This window comes from Cannabis sativa, chromosome X, assembly GCF_029168945.1.
Source record: "Cannabis sativa cultivar Pink pepper isolate KNU-18-1 chromosome X, ASM2916894v1, whole genome shotgun sequence".
In the NCBI taxonomy this organism is placed as follows: domain Eukaryota; kingdom Viridiplantae; phylum Streptophyta; class Magnoliopsida; order Rosales; family Cannabaceae; genus Cannabis; species Cannabis sativa.
The window spans coordinates 60901691-60921781 of record NC_083610.1 but is presented as its reverse complement, the minus strand read 5'-3'; the positions used below and the strand labels follow the sequence as shown (position 1 = coordinate 60921781).

Below are 20091 nucleotides of genomic sequence, written 5' to 3'. Positions count from 1 at the left end.
GTTAATAAGCAATTAATTGAGTGATGTTTACCGCAAAAAATAAAAAATAACGAGTTCAGCAAAATTGATTATAAAGGAGAACCACTTTCAAAGATAATGTTGCTAGCATCAGTATCACGAAAGAAATGCGATCATATTTTAAAATCCACAAGTTCCAACCATAGAAATGATACAATCTATCTCATTATAATAATATCCAATTTAAATCAAAGGAACAATTAGCCATAAATATTTTGTTGTTTCACTCCATATTCCTCCTCCTTCCTTTGAGGACATGAAGATAGAACAAAATCAAACCAAACCAATCAACAATCAGTAAGTACGCTTGGGATGATGTTGAACGCCAGCATGAAATCCTTCTGTATAGGCAGCGTTCTTGAATGTCGTCTGCAGTCATCAAATTACAGCATAAATTATATGATAAATTATTCAAATATTATATTTGTATAGAAAAATCAATTTCCCTACAGGCGAGAGTGGGAAAACAGCAAATAAAATTGAGCTTGCATTATGTGTACAAAATATTTTGATTAACTTAACAAAATGTGATATGCAAAACAACAGTTTAATACAACAATTAACAAAAATATATGGTACACATCTACAGGCGAGAGTGGGAAACGGCAAATAAAATTGAGCTTGGATTGGATGTAAATATTTTGATAACTTAACAAAATGTGATATGCAAAACAACAGTTTAATACAACAATTTACAAAAATATATGGTACACATTTAAATAAGTTGGAGCAATTTGGTAATTCCTGGAGTGATTTGGGCAAGTCAAGGTCAAAAACTAGGAGGATCTGCTTTGCGCAGGCAACGCGTTGCAGGCCTTAAAACAACCTTTTAAAAAGATCTGCTTTGTGTTGCGTGCAACGCATCACAGGTCTTACGACAACCTTTTAGAACAGTGATAGGCTATGTAATGCCACTTCATCTGACATCGAACAACACATCGCATGTCTTAAAGTGAACGCATCGGTAGTTACATACTGTTGACTCCAAAAGATTATGTTTTTTCAAATAAAAACGCGTCTTCCCTAAAGAGGGTTCTAACAATATGTAACTAGCGATGCGTTGGCAACAATATGTAACTAGTGATATGTTAGAATAATTTGGCAATTTTTGAGGTGATTTAGACAAGTCAAGGAGGTCAAAAACAAGGGGACCTGCATTGCCCAAAGGGGAGGCATTGCAGACCTTCAAATGATTTTTCTAAACAGTGTGGCAACACACGACACCACTAAAAGTAGTGACGCAGAGGAAGTCCTATATTTTTGGTTCCAAAAATTGCATTTTTTGAATTAAACATGAGACTTGCTTAAGGGACTACTAAAATTATTTAAAGGCTTAGCTACATAGATTAGGCATACAGTTATTCCAACCATTTTAGATCTTCAAGATCAACTAGTTTCGCCAAGAAATTAAAAAAAAATTGTTCTTAAAAAAATTTAAAGACTTGTCTCATCCCAATTCTTATTTCCTAGTGAGGATCCGCAAGTATTCTCTTTGGTAATTTTTCAACTTGGTCAAGCCTCTCTAGTTTTCTTTCATATTTTTGTGAATATTGTTCATTTCCTTAGTTTTGAGTATTCATCTCCTCTGATTCAATCCTCAACCCCAGCACAACAGTAATTAAGCCCCAACAACAAAATAAAAGTTTATATCGTAAGAAGGTAAGAAGAGAAGAGCTTTCCATTCATTGTGACAAATTTATATAATTAAAAAATTCATGAATATACTCACGGTTGTGCTGTTCAACTCTGAAATAAGTCTGCTTTTAACATTATTGGATACTACTGTTCCCAGCTGTTCTCCGTGTTGCTTAATACTCTCCTCCGAAATCTGTATGATATGAACTCATGAGCCCAATGGTACAGCTAAATTAGGAAAAAAAAATTACTATTCAGCTACCTCGGTGAGCAATAGCGCAGATGTTTTATCCAATATCTCTTCAACAAATCTGTTGACATTAGCTATATAGCAAGGGGGGTTTACTCCTTTGACTGGCTTATTTTTTGCATTTTGCGGATTGACTGATGGCTTTGACACCTTATCTGCATTTTCAAGAAAAAAAAAATGAGAAAAAAAGCTTTATCAGTTCATACAGTAGAAACTTCATGATATAATTGTGCCTGAAAGTACAAACTTAATCACTTGGCAAGGCAAGAAGCTATGACCCATAAAGCATCAACCTCTGTACCACCTAAATATGAGTTTTCTCTTATCTATTTTTTTTTTTTTTTTTTTGTGAATAAATTTATAATTACATTATTATAATATAATGAATCCTCATTAGTCCAAGCAAATATTACACTCATAAATAGAAAAGCAGTGTTTCAGTTCCCAATATCAAAAAGGAGGAAGTTTCAGTAATTTTTTTTTTTTGGGAAATATCAAAGCACATAGTTTCAGTGAATATATTACATTTTTTTTTTCAAATTCACTATTAATTGGCACGATAATTTTCAGCTTCGATTCCAATTCTTCAGTGCTTAGGTCCTATTAAAAAATATTAGCATCGAAATACCCTATTTTTAAAATCCTCATCACCTAGGTACTTACTCAGGACATTCCGTCAATCATTTTGTGGCCATAAAACATTTCTGGCAACAATCAAGACCTAGGGGACTGAAGGATAAAAAATATCTTTCAAGGATCCAAGTGTTAAAAGTGAAAGAATTAAGGTTATGGTTGACAAGACTCCAAATTAGCAGGAATAGTGTCCTAACATAAGGGAGGAATGAGGAAGCTATGCCAATGCTAAAGGATGGGAGAAAGAAGATAACGACAAATTTATTAAAAATAATTCACTCAGTCCAATTCCAATTATTGTTTGCTGAGATTTTCGGAAACTAATAAAAACAGAACTTAAAAAAAATATAAAATAATAAATAATAAACGGGTAATTTTTACGTGGTTCAGGCGTTAATAATCCCTAATCCACGAGTTCGTTATATTAGCTTTGCGGGCGAGTATTTGAATATTACAAGTATTTACAATATAAACCTCCCTATTCCTGTCGCTTCTCTTGGAGAAGAAGAAAGTTAATAGAAATTTTTACCGGAGGTTCAGTAAGTAAGAAACTGTTCACCCTTTGTATATGGAAAGTACGGGTATTTATAAGCACACATGTGAGTAAGGGCATACCTTTTACCCACCTAGGGTTTCGTACTCAACACGCCACAATCACTGCAACTTGATGATCTGACCGTTGGTTGGTAGGAAGCCTTTTCATCGTGTGGTGTACAGCTGTTGTAAGGCATTTCATGGGGAATGGGGACACGTGTCGCTCAAAGGTTTCGCATTGAAAAGTTGTTGTCTAGACAAGCCGTTGGACAAAAAGGGAGCTTTAGAGGCATGTATGTGCACAACCATAGTCTGACACAAGGGGCAAGATTTGATTTGGTGTCAGAAGATATGCAACCGCGCCTTGAGCTCCAGATGGGATACGACCAAATAGGTTCCAGGACCATCAGGTGACATCCTTCCCGGATTGCACTAACCTGCTACCCTCCTAGAATGCTTGTAGCTTCGGGGGACTCTGATCCTTCTCAGTAGCAGATGAATAGTGGGAGTCTCGAAATCCTTCACGCCCTTGACATGGAGAACCTTCGACTAACTCCTGAAATATAACTTCTTTCGTGATGCTAATAAGCAAAAGATACATACTAATTGCAAATAGTCCGAGGTGGCACCTTATATGATTGTCACGTAACAAGCATCCGGGAATACGAATAACAGTTACCCCTAAGTTTCCGGGACTTACGAGTGATGGGAGCTTGCAGCTTCCCTCCAGATGCTTGATTTATTATCCTAACATGCCAGCCAAGTGTTGAAATGCGAAAGAAGTCTTCGGTATTACTTTGGGTAACTGAAGGGTTGATACATCCTGTAATATTGTTGTCGTCTTGCTGAAACGTGGTGTCTGTTTGGTGGAGTCGTGGGGCTTACACTCTAGGCTCTAGCGCGTTTCTCGTGGGAAGTGAATGACGATTGGACTTGAAAAGAGAACAGATGTATGGCATGTTGGTGATGCTGTTATGAAATGATGAGTAATGAATGTCTTATTCTCTTTCCTCAGGCGCATTAAATGCAAACTCTTCAAGTCCCCAACCGTTGGATGGAGCAACTTTTGATTAGTACAATTTGGATCATTCATTTCAAAATACTCTGAACCGTTGCCACCCATATAAATGTAGGATTGGGGGAATGGATTCACTTTTTCTTCCTCACCTTAAACAACGATCCTTAGTCTAGAGAACTTCTTCAAACAAAAACTTCGACTCAGGAAAACCTTTGCCCTTACACACTCGTCTGAACCAAATATCTCATCTCCTTTTCTCAACCTTACTGTCGTATTTCCGAACGTTCGACACTCACCCGGACGGCGAGTTCTTTGTTGGAGTAGGGCATGACCAGATCATCGAGCGACATGTAGGATTTTGAACGACAACTAGCAACCAGCAATTTTCCATTCAATCCGTCTACAAGTGTTTTTTCCACATAAACTGTTATTTCTTGTTTCGATTGTGAAATGTAGTCACGAGCTTGTTTTTAGATTTGAAAATAAGAGTTGCTATATGTGAAATAGGTCTGCATGAACTTTGGGACTTATGTGGCACCGGAAGATATAAGTCTGCATGAGCCTTTTAGCTAGGAATCAACAATCATAATTTTCCACTCCACCACCAAATGATAATGCCAACGAAAGGCAGCTAGTCCTTGTGACTACCAACACTTTAACACAAATCCAATCGAACCGGCAACACAACCAAACCAAACCACCAACACAAAACCCAAGTAACCAAGCAATTTCAGCTTCAACCTCTTCAGCCAACCCTGCCAAACAAGTTCAGGGACTTCAATTTTCCCAAAATCCTACCTTTGCCATTTACATTTCCTTTGAAGCCTACCCACATTGGGGCCGACGTCCTGGACCAAGTGTGGAAAGCAAATGTCTATCTAAAGCGTCGGCTCGCGGAGGAGCGCACCGTTATCCAATCTAGGACCGATCGATTGTCCGCGGTCAAGAGGGCTGAGATCATTGAGGGTATTCGCAACCCAGGGCACTCCGCACCCATTACAGACCTTCCTGCTATGAGCAAACAGCTTGTGCCCTGCCTTGGCAGGGAGTTAGCGCCATTCAGTGTTGATGTGATTGAGGACATTGCGATTAGCGTGATTGAACTGACCATTGAAAAATGGGCTATAGGCAGTAGCACTGACCCCGTACTCCTAGCCAATTCTTCGAGGCAACAGGCTGTTGGGGTATCTTATATCTCTGTCGTGACTTCTCTCTTTTACATGCTGTAAAGTATTATTCTTTTTCCTGACTCTTCTCCCTTTATTTTAGATGACGTTTCTTGCGGAACGGACCTGCAAGGAGGTGAACTCAATGGCAGTCCAACTAGACCTTTCCTTAACCACCCGGCGATACGTGGAAGCCCAAGTTGAGACTATCAAGAAGGAAACTGAGCAGTATTGCACTAAAGCCGATGCCAAAGCTGACAAGAAGTACTTGCAAAAGTACAACGACTATAAGGCAGCCTTCACGACCCAAATCGAAGAAAAACTCAAGACTCAGCGTGATGAGCTGGAGGCTACCAACTCTGCTCTTGCTCAGGAACTTGACAAAACCAAGAAGGCCAAGGTAGATGATAAGCCACCTGTCACTTATGTCTATGCGAGAAAGAGGGGTAAGAACTTTACTGTAGGTGCTGGCATAGAGAATTAGCTGACTGTGCAAGTTTGTTAAGTGAGGGATGTTTAGGTGTGACTGAGTCTCACCATTGTTACTGTGGGGTGAGGTATATAAATAATATGGGTTGAGTTTGTAATGTTTTTTAGGCAGGAAATACTGATTTGTAAGGAGAGCCCAGGTTCTCGAATACCTGGGGACTTCAATTATCAATATCAATTTCTTTTCATCTTCTTTCTTTTTCTTCTACTTTTGTTTGTGGCTGTTGAATCGATAGGTGTTCACCTATCAATTGGTATCAGAGCATCGCCTTCATGGGACCAAAGAGAGACGCGATGCCAGATATCATTGACGAGAAGGTGGAAGCGAAAGTCTCGGAGCTTCGCCAAGATGTCCGGAAAGTGAATCAAGGGCTGGAGAAGCTCCAAGGAGAGATTCAGAACACTATTGCGCACATCGTTGCCAAGCAGATGGAATCGGTGGTGAGTCAAATCTCACAGCTCCTTTTACCACCTGGGAAACCCACGCTCGATGCGACTGCGGCTGCGACAGATCGCCAACGGCGTGCTGTTGAAGGGAGCGGGTCTTCGATCGGCGAACCCAGCGGCCCCGGAGCTCAACAATCTCCAAAGTTTCCAGTGAATATGGCCGTGCCACCATTTCCGAGTCCGACCGGGCCTTCGATTCAGCTTGGGTCCTTTCAGAATGGCCAATCCTTTGGCCACGATTTTCGGCCACCACGAATGGAAATCCCGTTGTTTAATGGCGAAAATCCAGATGGCTGGATATACCGTGCCGAGCGGTATTTTCTCCTTTCAAAAATGACGGAAGCTATGATGCTAGACACCGCGATTGTTGGACTTGATGGGGATGCCTTGTCGTGGTTCCAGTGGGAGAATCAACGCCGCCCGATTACGTCGTGGGCAATGCTCAAGCAAATGATCCTTCTCCGATTTCGCACGGTGCCGGCAGGGTCTCTATCGGAAGAATTCTTGTCAGTGGTTCAAACGGGTTCGGTTCGTGAGTATCGGGTTACCTGAGAAATGCTAGCTTCGCGGGTACCCGAGGTACCAGATCACATCCTGGAGGGAAACTTTGTCAAAGGGCTTCGTGAGGACATTAAGGCAGCCCTGCATATCCTTCAACCCCAGGGATTGACCCAGATAATGGAGACGGCTCAGCGAGTGGAAGAAGGCCACCTCATGCTAAACACTAGCCCAATACACCCAAGCCCAAGCGTGAAACCCCATCACTCCAAGACCAATTTCAATCCATTATCTCCAAGCAGATTCAGCTCCTTCACCCCAAGAAATACCCAAACTCCTTCACCCCAAGAAATACCCAAACAATTCAGCCACAACGGCCCTTCTCTTCTTCATCCGGATCCATGGTTTCTACAGCTTCCAAGGCGGGCAGTAGTCGGTATTTGCGCTAACGTTGAGCTTGATTTAGGAGCCATTCGAGTAATAACGGATTTTCTCCCACTTAAATTGGGTGGAGCAGATGTGATATTGGGAATTAAGTGGCTCGAGACACTGGGCAATATGCAAGTTAACTGGAAAACAATGGTTATGAAATTCGAGATGGCGGGTTCCTGGGTTACTCTACAGGGAGATCCTAGCTTGTGTAAGTCTCCGATATCCTTGAAAGCTATGATGTTAACAGTTGAGAAGGGGGCTGAAGTGTATTGGGTCCAGTTAGGCTCACTGGCCACGGAAGGGAGTGGGGAGCAGCCACCTTTACCCACCCCGATTACCCAACTACTAGACCAGTACCAAGAAGTGTTTGAGTTGCCACCGGGACTCCCACCACCGCGGTCTCGTGACCATACTATAAACCTAAAACCTGGTACCGAGCCAATCTCAGTTCGCCCCTACCGATATGCTCAAATTCAAAAAGCTGAGATTGAAAAGATGGTTCGCGACATGCTTCGGGTGGGCATAGTACAGCCAAGTACAAGTCCCTTTTCCAGCCCCATTTTATTGGTTAAAAAGAAAGATGGAAGTTGGCGGTTCTGTGTTGATTATCGGGCTCTTAATCGAGCAACTGTAGCCGATAAATTTCCCACTCCAATCATTGATGAGTTGCTTGATGAGTTACACGGTGCCACTATTTTTTCGAAGATAAACTTAAAGTCAGGTTACCACCAGATCCGCATGGCTTCCGAAGATGTGGAAAAGACGGCATTTCGAACACACGAAGGGCATTATGAATTTCTAGTCATGCCGTTTGGCCTCACCAACGCTCCCGCCACATTTCAAGCTCTAATGAACGAGGTATTCCGTGATTTCCGTGGCTCTTGTGTACTACTTTTCTTGACGATATTCTTGAGTACAGTCCCACTCTAGCAGCCCATATTACTCATCTCGGCATGGTCCTTGAACGACTCCAGCAACATCAATTGTTTGCTAACCGGAAGAAGTGTATTTTTGCTCAGCCACAAGTGGAGTATTTAGGCCATGTGATTTCAGCCAGTGGGGTGTCAACCGACCCAAGTAAAATCTCAGCCATGCTTCAATGGCCTATTCCCTCTACCATCAAGGAATTGAGGGGTTTTTTAGGGCTCACTGATTACTATCGCAAGTTTGTACAGGGATATGGAAGCATTGCGCGGCCGTTGACCGACCAGCTTAAAAAAGACGCTTTTTTATGGTCCTCAGAAGCTCAAAGTGCCTTTGATCAGTTGAAGAGTGCTATGTGTACCGTGCCCGTCTTAGCTTTACCAGATTTTTCAGCCCTCTTTGTCCTTGAAGCGGATGCTTCGGGTATGGGATTGGGGGCAGTTCTTATGCAACATAAACGACCCATTGCCTATTTCAGTCGCACCTTGTCTCCACGGGCTCGATCGAAATCAGTTTATGAGAGAGAATTGATGGCTATTGTTTTGGCAATACAAAAGTGGCGCCCATATTTACTCGGCAGTAAGTTTTTAGTTCGAACCGACCAACGTAGCTTGAAGTACTTGTTGGAGCAACGTTTGGTCTCTATGGAACACCAGAAGTGGCTCACTAAGCTCTTAGGCTATGATTTTGACATCCAGTATAAGCCGGGTTTTGAAAATAGAGCAGCTGATGCCCTCTCACGAGTTTCAGCAGAAGCTTCTTTGGCTGTCGTTACGGTTCCTAGTGTGCTACCCATTCCGGATCTACAAGCCCAAGTGGACGCTGACCCTGACTTGGCTAAGATTATTTCAAAGGTCTCTCGCGGCCAAGATGGTGGGGGTTTCTCTTTTACTCATGGATGTCTCAAATTTCGTGGTCGTTTGGTGCTACCGGCCTCTTCCCCTTCCATTCCAATGTTATTGAAGGAATATCACAACAGCAAGGTGGGGGGTCATTCGGGCGTCTTTAAGACTTTTCAAAGAATAGCTGCTAAGTTTTATTGGTTTGGGATGCGCAAGGATGTTCAAAAGTTTGTGGCAGAATGTTCCGTATGTCAGCAAAACAAATATATGGCTCAATCCCCGGCGGGTTTGCTGCAACCCCTCCCCATTCCAGAGCAAGTATGGGACGATATTTCTATGGATTTCATCGAAGGGTTACCTCTCTCCAATGGGTTTGATTCCATATATGTGGTGATGGATCGTCTCACCAAATATGGCCATTCTATACCTCTCCGTCATCCCTATACCGCCCTTACGGTGGCAGCAGCCTTTGTGAAGGAAGTAGTTAAGCTTCATAGTTTCCCTCGCTCTATTGTATCCGATCGAGATAAGATTTTTTTGAGCTTGTTTTGGAGGGAACTATTCTGTTTGCAAGGCACCTCCCTTAAACATAGCACCGCATATCACCCTCAAACCGATGGGCAAACGGAGGTGGTCAATCGATGTTTGGAAACGTATTTACGGTGCTTCGTCAGCTTCAAACCTACCTAATGGGTCAAATGGTTACCATGGGCCGAATTTTGGTACAACACGTCACACCACACCTCCATCGGAATGACTCCCTTTCGAGTTTTGTACCATCGCGATCCTCCTCCTTTATGCCGGTTCGAGACCTCAAGCACTAGAGTCTCTACTGTGGAACAGGTACTTTCGGACCGTGAAGATATCCTTGCCTTGTTAAAGCAAAATCTTCTTCGGGCACAACAAAGAATGAAGACACAGACTGACCGTAAACGTCGCGACGTCAGTTTTGAGGTGGGTGATCCCGTTTATGTGAAGCTACGACCATACCGCCAACGAACCTTGGCCAAACGGCCCAATGAGAAGCTGTCTCCCCGTTTTTTCGGCCCCTTTTCGGTCCTAGCTCGTGTTGGACCAGCAGCCTATCGCCTCCAACTGCCCCCGGAGTCTATGATTCACCCTGTTTTTCATGTGTCCTTGCTTCGAGCTGCTTTGGGACCCCAGCAACAAGCCTCGCCTCTGCCTCCGGGTCTCACTTCTAACTTGGAATGGCTACTCGAACCTGACTCCTTGCTGGCCATTCGCCCCGGCACTCATAAGACCAGTCCTCAAGCTTTGATTAAATGGAAGAACCTTCCCGATTGTGAAGCTACTTGGGAGGATTTTCCGGTCATCCAGGCTCAATTTCCTCAATTCCACCTTGAGGACAAGGGGAAACTTCATGCGGGCGGTATTAATAAGCCACCTGTCACTTATGTCTATGCGAGAAAGAGGGGTAGGAACTTTACTGTAGGTGCTGGCACAGAGAATTAGCTGACTGTGCAAGTTTGTTAAGTGAGGGATGTTTAGGTGTGACTGAGTCTCACCATTGTTACTGTGGGGTGAGGTATATAAATAATATGGGTTGAGTTTGTAATGTTTTTCAGGCAGGAAATACTGATTTGTAAGGAGAGCCCAGGCTCTCGAATACCTGGGGACTTCAATTATCAATATCAATTTCTTTTCATCTTCTTTCTTTTTCTTCTACTTTTGTTTGTGGCTATTGAATCGATAGGTGTTCACCTATCAGTAGACCTCGAGAATCAGGCATCAGCCAGGCGCCTAGAACTCCAGGATAAAAGCAATCCCATCAAAAGGTTGGAGGCCAAGGTCAACACGGCTGAGGCAATGCAAGAACTTGTTGAAGATCAAGTCACCGCTTTGAAGGCTGGCGTCGAGGAGAAGGATAAGCTTATTGAGAAAAAGACTCAAACTATAACGAAGTTACATGACACAAAATCCATGTTCCAACAAGGTCAAACCCAAGCTCTAAAAAAAGTCACCGCCTTGCGTAATGATAATGGATACCTACGGCGATTCAAACTTAGGAAATAATTGTCAAAACCCCCTTGGTCTATCAGTGACATCCGAGATAGGATGGGGGTACGAATTACGCGGAAGGGCATTTTATCTCTTCGAGAAGTACTTCCTCCAGAAGCATTTGCATCCAAGTATGTTGCCAAAAATCTTGCTTGAATTTCCTCCTCAATAAGGGGATTTGGATGATGACTGGCACATGTTGCAACAAGAAGCTCCTCGTCTTTGGCGGCCTTATTTATCAGAACAAACAATTCCAAAGCAATTTGTTCCTTGAGATCGCTTGGGGTCTGAGGTTGACTGCCACTGACGTCGTGGATGCTTTGGAAATTTGCTATAAAACCATACTAGCACAACAACTCAGTGGTCACAAAATCCTCCACTTTCAGTTCCTCCTCTGAAAAAGCTTCATAGGAGGTTATCCGTTCCCTCAATTCATCCGTTAACATAGTTCTAGGAACAGATTATGAAAGCGGACTACCTTTTTAAAACTATCAAGAAAAAGTTACAAAAGCATAAGTTTTGTACCTATAATTTTGAAGTCTAGTGAGAGAGCTAGGACTCACTTCATGGAAAAACCTGTTGTAAAGTACCAGTACTCATGATGGTCTGGGCAGTGTGAGTAGGTGCTTGTTGGGCATCGAGTGCACTTGTACTTTTAAAGGCGGTAAAATCCAATTTTTGAAGGGTGCCCCAGCATGAGCTGCGACTTCAGTTCATAAAAGTACAATATCTCTTTCGGGGTTGGAGCAGCCTGGCACCGGGATTAACAAATTACAAACCACCCAGAGAGCAGTTTGTATGAAACTGGAAGGAGTTGGAAGGGAGCAATTCTGGCTTTGACACATAATTGGGCAAAGTATGTTCTGAGCGGAAGGTGAGCCTCGCACGAGATGTGAGCCCAACTCCAAGCTTAGAAACCTTCCACACTTTGGGATGGCAATTCCATAAGAACAGACATTCAGTTCCACATAAGTCCCAAAATGTTTTGAACACCACCATTAGTGAATACGCCTCCAGCAGGCCATAATTCCTCAGCAAATTTGGCATCTGATCTATTTCCCAAATAGAACTATTGAGTACAAGAGGAGACGGAGATGTGGCATGGGCTTTGCCTTTGCCCTTGTCTTTCCGTCACCGTTTGACTTGGATATTTTCGGAAGGCCCCTCTTCTAAAGCTGGGTCTTCGGGATCTAAGTGCACAAAGGGTGCGTCCACTGAAGACGCTCCAACCTCTTCAAGGTTCACGATTGCCAAATGGAAATCATCGTCTTCACCAGACACTGTAAAAGTGAAAAGAAAACCCAAACAGTTAATACCCCATATCCAAATGAAAAATAGGGTATCGTGAAAGGCCTCCTCCAAAACTGTTTGGAGAGGTCCTCGCCGGACTCATCACCTAAAAGGTCACCCTCACGAAGCTACTGGTTATGGTGACGAATCGGGAACCCAAAAGCACAACAGTAGCAAAGAAGCCCAGACATTTCCTTTCGCAAACAAAAAAATATATATAGAGAAGCAAAGGGGATTATCCCAGAAACCAGTTTAAACCCAGAAATGTTCAACCACACCTGAACCAAAATTTTCCAAATAACAAACATTCCCCTCGACCTAAACTGAAGGGAAAATACTTCAACAGAGCCTTAGCTCTAGAGGTATTACCCCAAAGTTCATGCAGACCTATTTCACATATAGCGACCCTAATTTTCAAATCTAAATCTTACGCATGGAAAACAATAAATTTCTACAAGCTTGAGAGTACATTTCACAATCAAAATTGGAAATAACAGTTTGAGTGGAAAAAATACTTGTAGACGGATTGAAGGGAAAATCGTTGGTTGCTAGTTGTCATTCGAAATCCTACAGGTCGCTTGATGATCTGGTCACGCCCTGCTCTAGTAGAGAACTCGCCGTCTGGGTGAGTATCGAACGTTGGGAAATACGACAGTAAGGTCGAGAAAAGGAGATGAGATGTTTGGTTCAGACGAGTGTGTAAGGGCGAAGGTTTTTCTGGGTCGAAGGTTTTTCTAGGTCGAAGGTTTTGCCTGAAGAAATTATCTGGCCTAAGGATCATTGCTTAAGGTGAGAAAGAAAAAGTGAATCCATTCCCCCAATCCTCCATTTATATGGGTGGCAACGGTCCAGAGTATTTTGAAATGAGCAATCCAAATTGTATTGATCAAAAGTTGCTCCATCCAACGGCTAGGGACCCAAAGAGTTTGCATTTAATGTGCCAGAGGAAAGAGAATAAGACATTCATTACTCATCATTTCATGGCAGCATCACTAACATGCCATAAATCTGTTGTCTTTTCAAGTATAGTCGTCATTAACTTCCCACGAGAAACGCGCTTGAGCCTAGAGCGTAAGCCCCACGGCTCCACCAAATAGACAACATGTTTCAACAAGACAACAGCAATATCACAGGATATATCAACCCTTCAGTTACCCGAAGTAATATGGAAGACTTCTTCTGCATTTCAACAGATGGCTGGCATGTCATGATAGTAAATCAAGCATCCGGAAGGAAGCTGCAAGCTCCCATAACTCGTAAGTCCTGGGAGCTTGGGGGTAAATGTTATTTGTATTTTCGGATGCCTGTAGCAATCACGGAAAGGCACCACCTCAGACTATATGCAATTAGTATGTATTTTCCGCTTATTAGCATCACGAAAGAAGTTATATTTCAGGAGTTAGTCGAAGGTTCTCCATATTAGCAAGGATGGGAAGGATTTTAGGGCTCCCACTATTCATTCGCTACTGAGAAGGATCAAAGTCTCCCGAAGCTACGAGCATTCCAAGAGAATAGCAAGTCAGTGCAATCCAGGAAGGATGTGACCTAATGGTCCTGGAACCTATTAGGCTGTATCCCATTTGGAGCTCAAGATGACGGTTACATATCTTCTGACACCAAACCGGATCTTGTCCCCTACGTCAGACCATGGTAGTGCGCGTACGTGCCTTTGAAGCCCCCTTTTTGTCCAACAGCTTGTCTAGACAACAACTTTTCAAAGTGAAACCTTTGAGCGACACGTGTCCTAATTTCCACGAAATGCCTTACAGCAGTTGTACACCACACGATGGGAAAGCTTCCCACCAACCAACGGTCAAATCATCATGTTATAGTATCAACCCTTGTGTTGTGTTGAGTACGAAACCCTAAGTGGGTAAAGGGTATGTCTTTACCCACATGCGTGCCTATAAATACCCTCACTTTTCATGTACAAAGGGTGAACAATTTCTTACTTACCGAACCTCTGCTAAAACTTCCTATTAACTATCTTCTTCTCCAAGAGAAACGATTGGAATACAGAACTAGGATTTATATTGTAAACACTTGTATTATTCAAACACTCGCCCGCAAGGCTAATACAACAGACTCATGGACTAGGGATTATTAACGCCTGAATCACGTAAAAATTACCCGTCTATTATTTATTATTTTATATCTTTCTTAAGCTCTGTTTTATTGATTTTCAAAAATCTCGGTAAACATCTATAATGCAAGAAACCATCAAAGTAATATTGGCATTCCATGCTATATAACAAGTAAAGAAAAGACTACCATTGCCAAAACGCTATCAGCACAAAAAAAGTTAAATGTTCCTCATCTAATGCACTGAGTTTACTTTTTCTTTTCATTTTATGAATTTTTGGCCTTGGGAATTCGATTGGGAGACCTCCCAGTGAACCAAAGGTTTTTAAATCTGTGGGGATTCGAACCTTGGAACAAATGCCTACCACTACTTTCCACCACTCCCCATTTACCACTAGACCACCCCTTCGTGTTTTATGCATCGAGTTTACTAAGACTTACGCCCATTACAGTTTCAACTTTCACTTCAAATGTTGTAGGCTATAGAAATACTAACACAAATTATGACAACAATCAAAGAAAAAGGGGCATTCCCAAATGACTACAAAAACTACATAAGTATAATTTGTTCTCTTATTCTCGTAAAATCTATTTTAAAGAACTAAATTATACCAAGAACTAACTGCATTTTAACAAACCAAACAGTAAATTACACATTGACCAAAAATTTACCAGAACTTTTTGTGGACACAACATCTGCAGAAGTAGTATATTTCTCAGAAGAGCCTGTAGATGAAGTTAAGCTTTCTGGAGGATTTGGGAGAACCACTGAATCAACAGGAACAAGGTAACCTAGATCAGGAGGCTGATCCTTTCCAATAGTGGGGTTAGCCTGTGACCAAAAAAAGGTCATATTTTGTGATATATTTGATGTTTGTTAAATTCTGAAGAAACATTTTAATTACCTCCAAGTCCACATATGTGGGATCTCTCCCCAATGATTTAAGAAATGTGTCAAGGCCTGAGACATTAAGAGCTGGAAGTGGAAACAGAAAGATATAGAAGAGAAGGGATTATTCACATCAACTTGAAAGAAGATTATAAATATGAAGATATCAATTACATAAATTAAGTTGAAAGCAATATAGAAACTGAGACAAAATGTACAAAAGTTTCAACAGGTTTCTGGTAATTATGTATAATAAATGCAGGTATTTTCTCACTTACAAATCGATGTGTCATTTGAGAGTGGATGGAAGAAGCAGCGTTCCTGTCTTTTAAACCCTTGATCCAACAATAAAGAGACAAGTCTTCACCAGAAAATAAATAAATAATAAGGACATCAACCATTATTAACTCAAAAAGAGACAAAAATAAAACAACTAATGGACAGTGTAATATATCGCAGGTAGAAATACAGCAATGTACCCCAGGTGTGGCTATTGAATATTAAATTGATCCAATTCTTTATATGGTAGGTCGAATCAATGATCAAGTGCAATAAAATCTAGTGCCGTGATAAAATCCAGTAGGAATCAAGAATCATTTCTGATCATATGCCAAGAGTGGAAAATAAATTTTCACCAAATAAAGAGATATATAATGGTGCACAATGTTAAAAGATTTAGAACAATATTAATGCAGCGCCATTCATGCATAAGTATTACAAGAAATAGAAAACCATTTAATAGTACAGCTAAGAAAGTAACAGTAACACAGCAATATGCATATAAATGCGAAAAGAGTAACTAAGTGGCACTTAATTAAGTTAAAAAAGAATGATACCGTGCTGATTCATTCACCAATGCGAATGGTGTAACACAACCTAAAGGTACCTGGCAAAGAAAAGGCCAACCAACAATAAGTCTGGTGTATATGTTACACTTGAGATGAATTTTACTTTTTCCACACACATGAGATTTGCTCTAATCTTTTTATTATCAAGACTGATCAATCTAAATTGAGGAGCATTCATAATAGCCAATAGTAATAAAATAAGATCGATACAAAATGAGGATAATGCTAGAGTTTGAAAATGATAGTTTCAGGTAACAATGAACTCTCAAGGCATGACACCAACCTGGAGTATTTCACCTAATGCTTCTTCAGGAGCCATTCTCAAACCTCCTTTTCCCAAACCAAGCCTTGCGGATAGAACTGTTCAGTTTCAATGCCACTGATTACTCAAGTAAACCTTAAACATCACAGGAAAGAGTAAAATTCATCTTCAACACGTGTTTTTGACATCTTAAACTATTCCAGCAAAAACATACCTTTCAAATCCACCTTAGTATCAGACAAAGCAGAAACAATGTATAACCTATTCTTCTTATCCTACATATAAGCAACAAAAGCATTAGGAAATCGAAATGGGCAAATAGAAAGACAAAAGAAAACACCAAAATTTTCTTATACAATGAAGAAAGAAAATACTGCTTTCAAAGATTTGAACTTTGAAGTAACTTACCTTCAGAAATAAATTCTTGCTCAGTGCACCCTCTAAATTCCCCACATATTTCGCCTGATTAAGAAACACAGATTCTTGAATCAGAAAAGAAAACACATAATTACATATAAGTATTAGGTATCCCTTATATGTAAACACAACACACATATTGAATCTCTAAAGCTTCATTTACCTGAGCTTCAACCGTCAAAACAACAGGATGTTCATACTTCGAATAATCAATTTTAAGTTCCTAAGTAATTCAATGATGACAGATTAGTTTCCAGCAAATTAAGAAAACAAAACGAAGACCAAAGATAGACAAATATATACATTTATATTATTAGGGAAAAACTAACTCAAACAAATGCAATGCATTAACGTTAATATACTATTAACAATCAAAAAACTGAACAGAAAAACAAGCTTTAAATAACAAACTAAAACATGGGTTAATTGAATCATGAGAAATTGGATGAAGACCCAAAATAAAGAGATAAGAAGAATTAGCGAACCTGTAAACGGGCAAGCAACTGTTCCTTGGTGAAACCCATAGTCAGAGCAACAAAGCAAAAGTAAGAAAGAGTGTTGGGATTTGGAGGAGGCACACAATCTGCAGATGGAACTACTGTTAAATTCTCTTCTCCGCTCTCCCCGACACCCAAGCGACTCTTCCTCTTTACTAGGTACTTGTGTTCTTGCCTACTTCACTACTTGGTTTGGTTTGTACACCATTTCAATATTGATTGGGCCATCCTTACAAACAAAATATAATGATTGGGCCAGGCCTATCGAAACCAGTCGTAGTAGTATGTAGAAAATATGGGAAATTTATATAGATTACCAACTTTTCTCAATTTATTATATTTATACTGTAACACGCTGATTGTTAATTTTTATTATTTTTTTTTATTCCGCAGTATACTGTTATTGATTCAAAGTTTATATATTATTTGTGGCTTACACGTATCTTCACGGGGTTTTACCACGTTTTAAAAAGCTGTGATTTGATGTCTTTTGTCACCTTTTTTGACAGTTTTTTATTTTTTTTTTACCTTTTTTTTATTTTTATATTATTTTCAAATACAAAAGGTTGTTTAATAATTACTTTAATCCCACTCCCCAACCTCCACTGTTTATCTTCTTCTTCTTTTAGTTTCTTAGGCAGTTACCTAAGTCGTGGGTGGTTTTTTTCATTTCAAAAATTTTCAGTTAATATACCATCTTCTCAAGCTTCCCTCTTATTTTTCCTCCCCATTTTCCTAGTTATTTTCTATAAATACTTCTCATCCTACATCTAAATGGTTGTTACACGTTCATCCCCACCATCCGGTACAGCTAAAAATCCCTCAAAATAACCCCAGAAAACGAAACTCAAACCAACAATGGGTAAGAAAAATCTAAAAGATAATCCACCTAGCCCTACTTCTCCTATTGCTCCTAAAAGAAAACAACTTGCTGGAACTTGCAAGAACACTCGAGGGAAACGTCCTCTAACTGTTGTGGAGTTTTCAGACTCCGATTTTGAGTTGGAAACTAAGTTTGTGAAGTCTCCTAAATCTGTGAAGGTATTTTCGTATTGATCTAGTGTTGTTTTTGGGTTTTTTGCATTTTTAGTTTATTGTTCATTTATCTGTATATTAGTTGGGGTTTTCATTTTGCATGTTAATTTTTTTATTTCTTATATTATATAATTTTCTGTTTATTTCTTGTTGTTTTTTTGGTTTTGTTTCGTTTAATTTTAGGGAAAGGGTAAATTCCCTGTGAAGATTTTGCCATCAACAGGTGTTGTTGAGGAAATTATTGACAATAGGGTTGTAGAGGTGTGTAATTTAATTCATTTTGTTCTATTTTTATTTTACCTTGTTTTTTGTTTTTATTTAATTTATTTCATGTTGTTGTATGTTTGTTTTAGTAGTGTTTTTGTTATTATTTTTTTTTTTTTGATTGGGAATCCAGGTACACCCGATCTCAATACTACCATTCTAGAGTAGTAACATCTGGTTATTACTCTGTAATTGAAGATATCAAAAAAATTCTAACTAAAACCCAACTAGAACTTTTTTGAAAAACTGTGTTTGGATATTTTCTCCGAATTCCAGAGTATATTATCCATTACCGACTTCTTCATGGTTTGATGTTGAGGGAGGTTCAACAACCTAATGAATTAGAGTTTTAGGTTTGTGTGCAAGGAAAATATCTTAGGTTTAGCATTGAGGAGTTTTCGTTAGTTATTGGGTTAGATTGTCAAATTGATTATGATTTTTATCAGTTTAAGCAAGATGGTAATACATTAGTTAAACAGTGCTTAAAGGGTTACAAAAAAATTACCAAGGGTGCTATTCAAATTGCCTTCATTGCTGACAATCTTAAGGGTAATGACGATCTTGCAGTCAAGTTGGCTGTGTTATATTTTGTTCAGTGTTATTTGTTGGGTGGTCTCTGGGTAAAGCTGTTTCGATAGAGGAAATAGATGTTGTTGATAGTGGTCGGTTCAATGAATTTGGGTGGGGTAAGCACTTTTTTGATATGACTATTCAATCTTTGAAAGGTAAGATTGATTCTGGTCTTAGGAAGGTTGTTCGCAGTGATGAGGATGGTGGGTACTATAGGTTATTGGGTTTTCCTTTGGCGATACAATTCTGGTTTTTCAAGTGTTATCCTTACGTTATTGGGAAACTTTCTTTGTACTCAAATGTTGGCATTCCAAGGCTTCTGAATTGGCCTAAACTACCAAAGGATAAGGATGGTCAGATGAAGATGGATGTCATGAACAGCCTCGTGTTCAATCGGTCATTGAAAGAGGTACATGTTTTGTTTTTTACAATGTTTCTATTGTTGTTTTACAGTTGTTTTGGTACATATTTGTTATATTTCATGTTTTCAATTTTTTTTGTTATTTTATTTTTCAGATTTATGTGGATAATTTTTTTGGTTGTTGTTGTTGCAGTTAAAATTACGAAACATCTCTCCAACATCCGTTGAGAGAGTGAGTTTGAAGCTTGATGACTTCTTTTCCGGTGACACTACTCCGAATGTTGTTAAATTCAAAGTTAAAGGTGTATCCAAGTCTGTTGGTGAACCTGACTTGATGGGTGCTTCTTCATCATCTGCTCATGAGAATGTCTCCCGACTTGAGTATGAGGAATTAAAAAAAAATATCTCTGTTGTTGTCAGCCAGCAAGGGATTCTTATGAAATCTTTTGGTGAAATGAACAAGAAGTTGGACATTCTTATTGAGGTGTTTTTTTTTATTTTCCTTAATTGATTTTTTTTTTATTTTTTTTACTATTTTTTTCATATTTTTCTAATTCACTTTTGAATTTTTTCTGTTGATATTTTTTCAGTCCTCCCATGCTGGTCATACTCACACTAGAACTCAGTCTGATGATGCTCTTCGCACTTCTGAAAATGATGATGATGATGAT

The 20091-nt window shown here is 40.0% G+C and overlaps 1 protein-coding gene across 1 annotated transcript; it reads right to left on the bottom strand.

Moving 5' to 3' along the window:
• Nucleotides 1-64: 64 nt before the first annotated feature.
• Nucleotides 65-17417, bottom strand: LOC115710972 (uncharacterized). Its single transcript, XM_030639325.2, has 12 exons — nt 17179-17417; nt 16857-16916; nt 16685-16738; nt 16491-16551; nt 16298-16374; nt 16003-16052; nt 15445-15527; nt 15183-15253; nt 14950-15109; nt 1916-2058; nt 1748-1846; nt 65-387 (listed from the first exon to the last, which is right to left on the bottom strand). Exons 1-12 carry the CDS (start codon nt 17215-17217, stop codon nt 313-315), a joined length of 972 nt encoding a protein of 323 aa, XP_030495185.1. The 5' UTR covers nt 17218-17417; the 3' UTR covers nt 65-312.
• Nucleotides 17418-20091: the final 2674 nt, after the last annotated feature.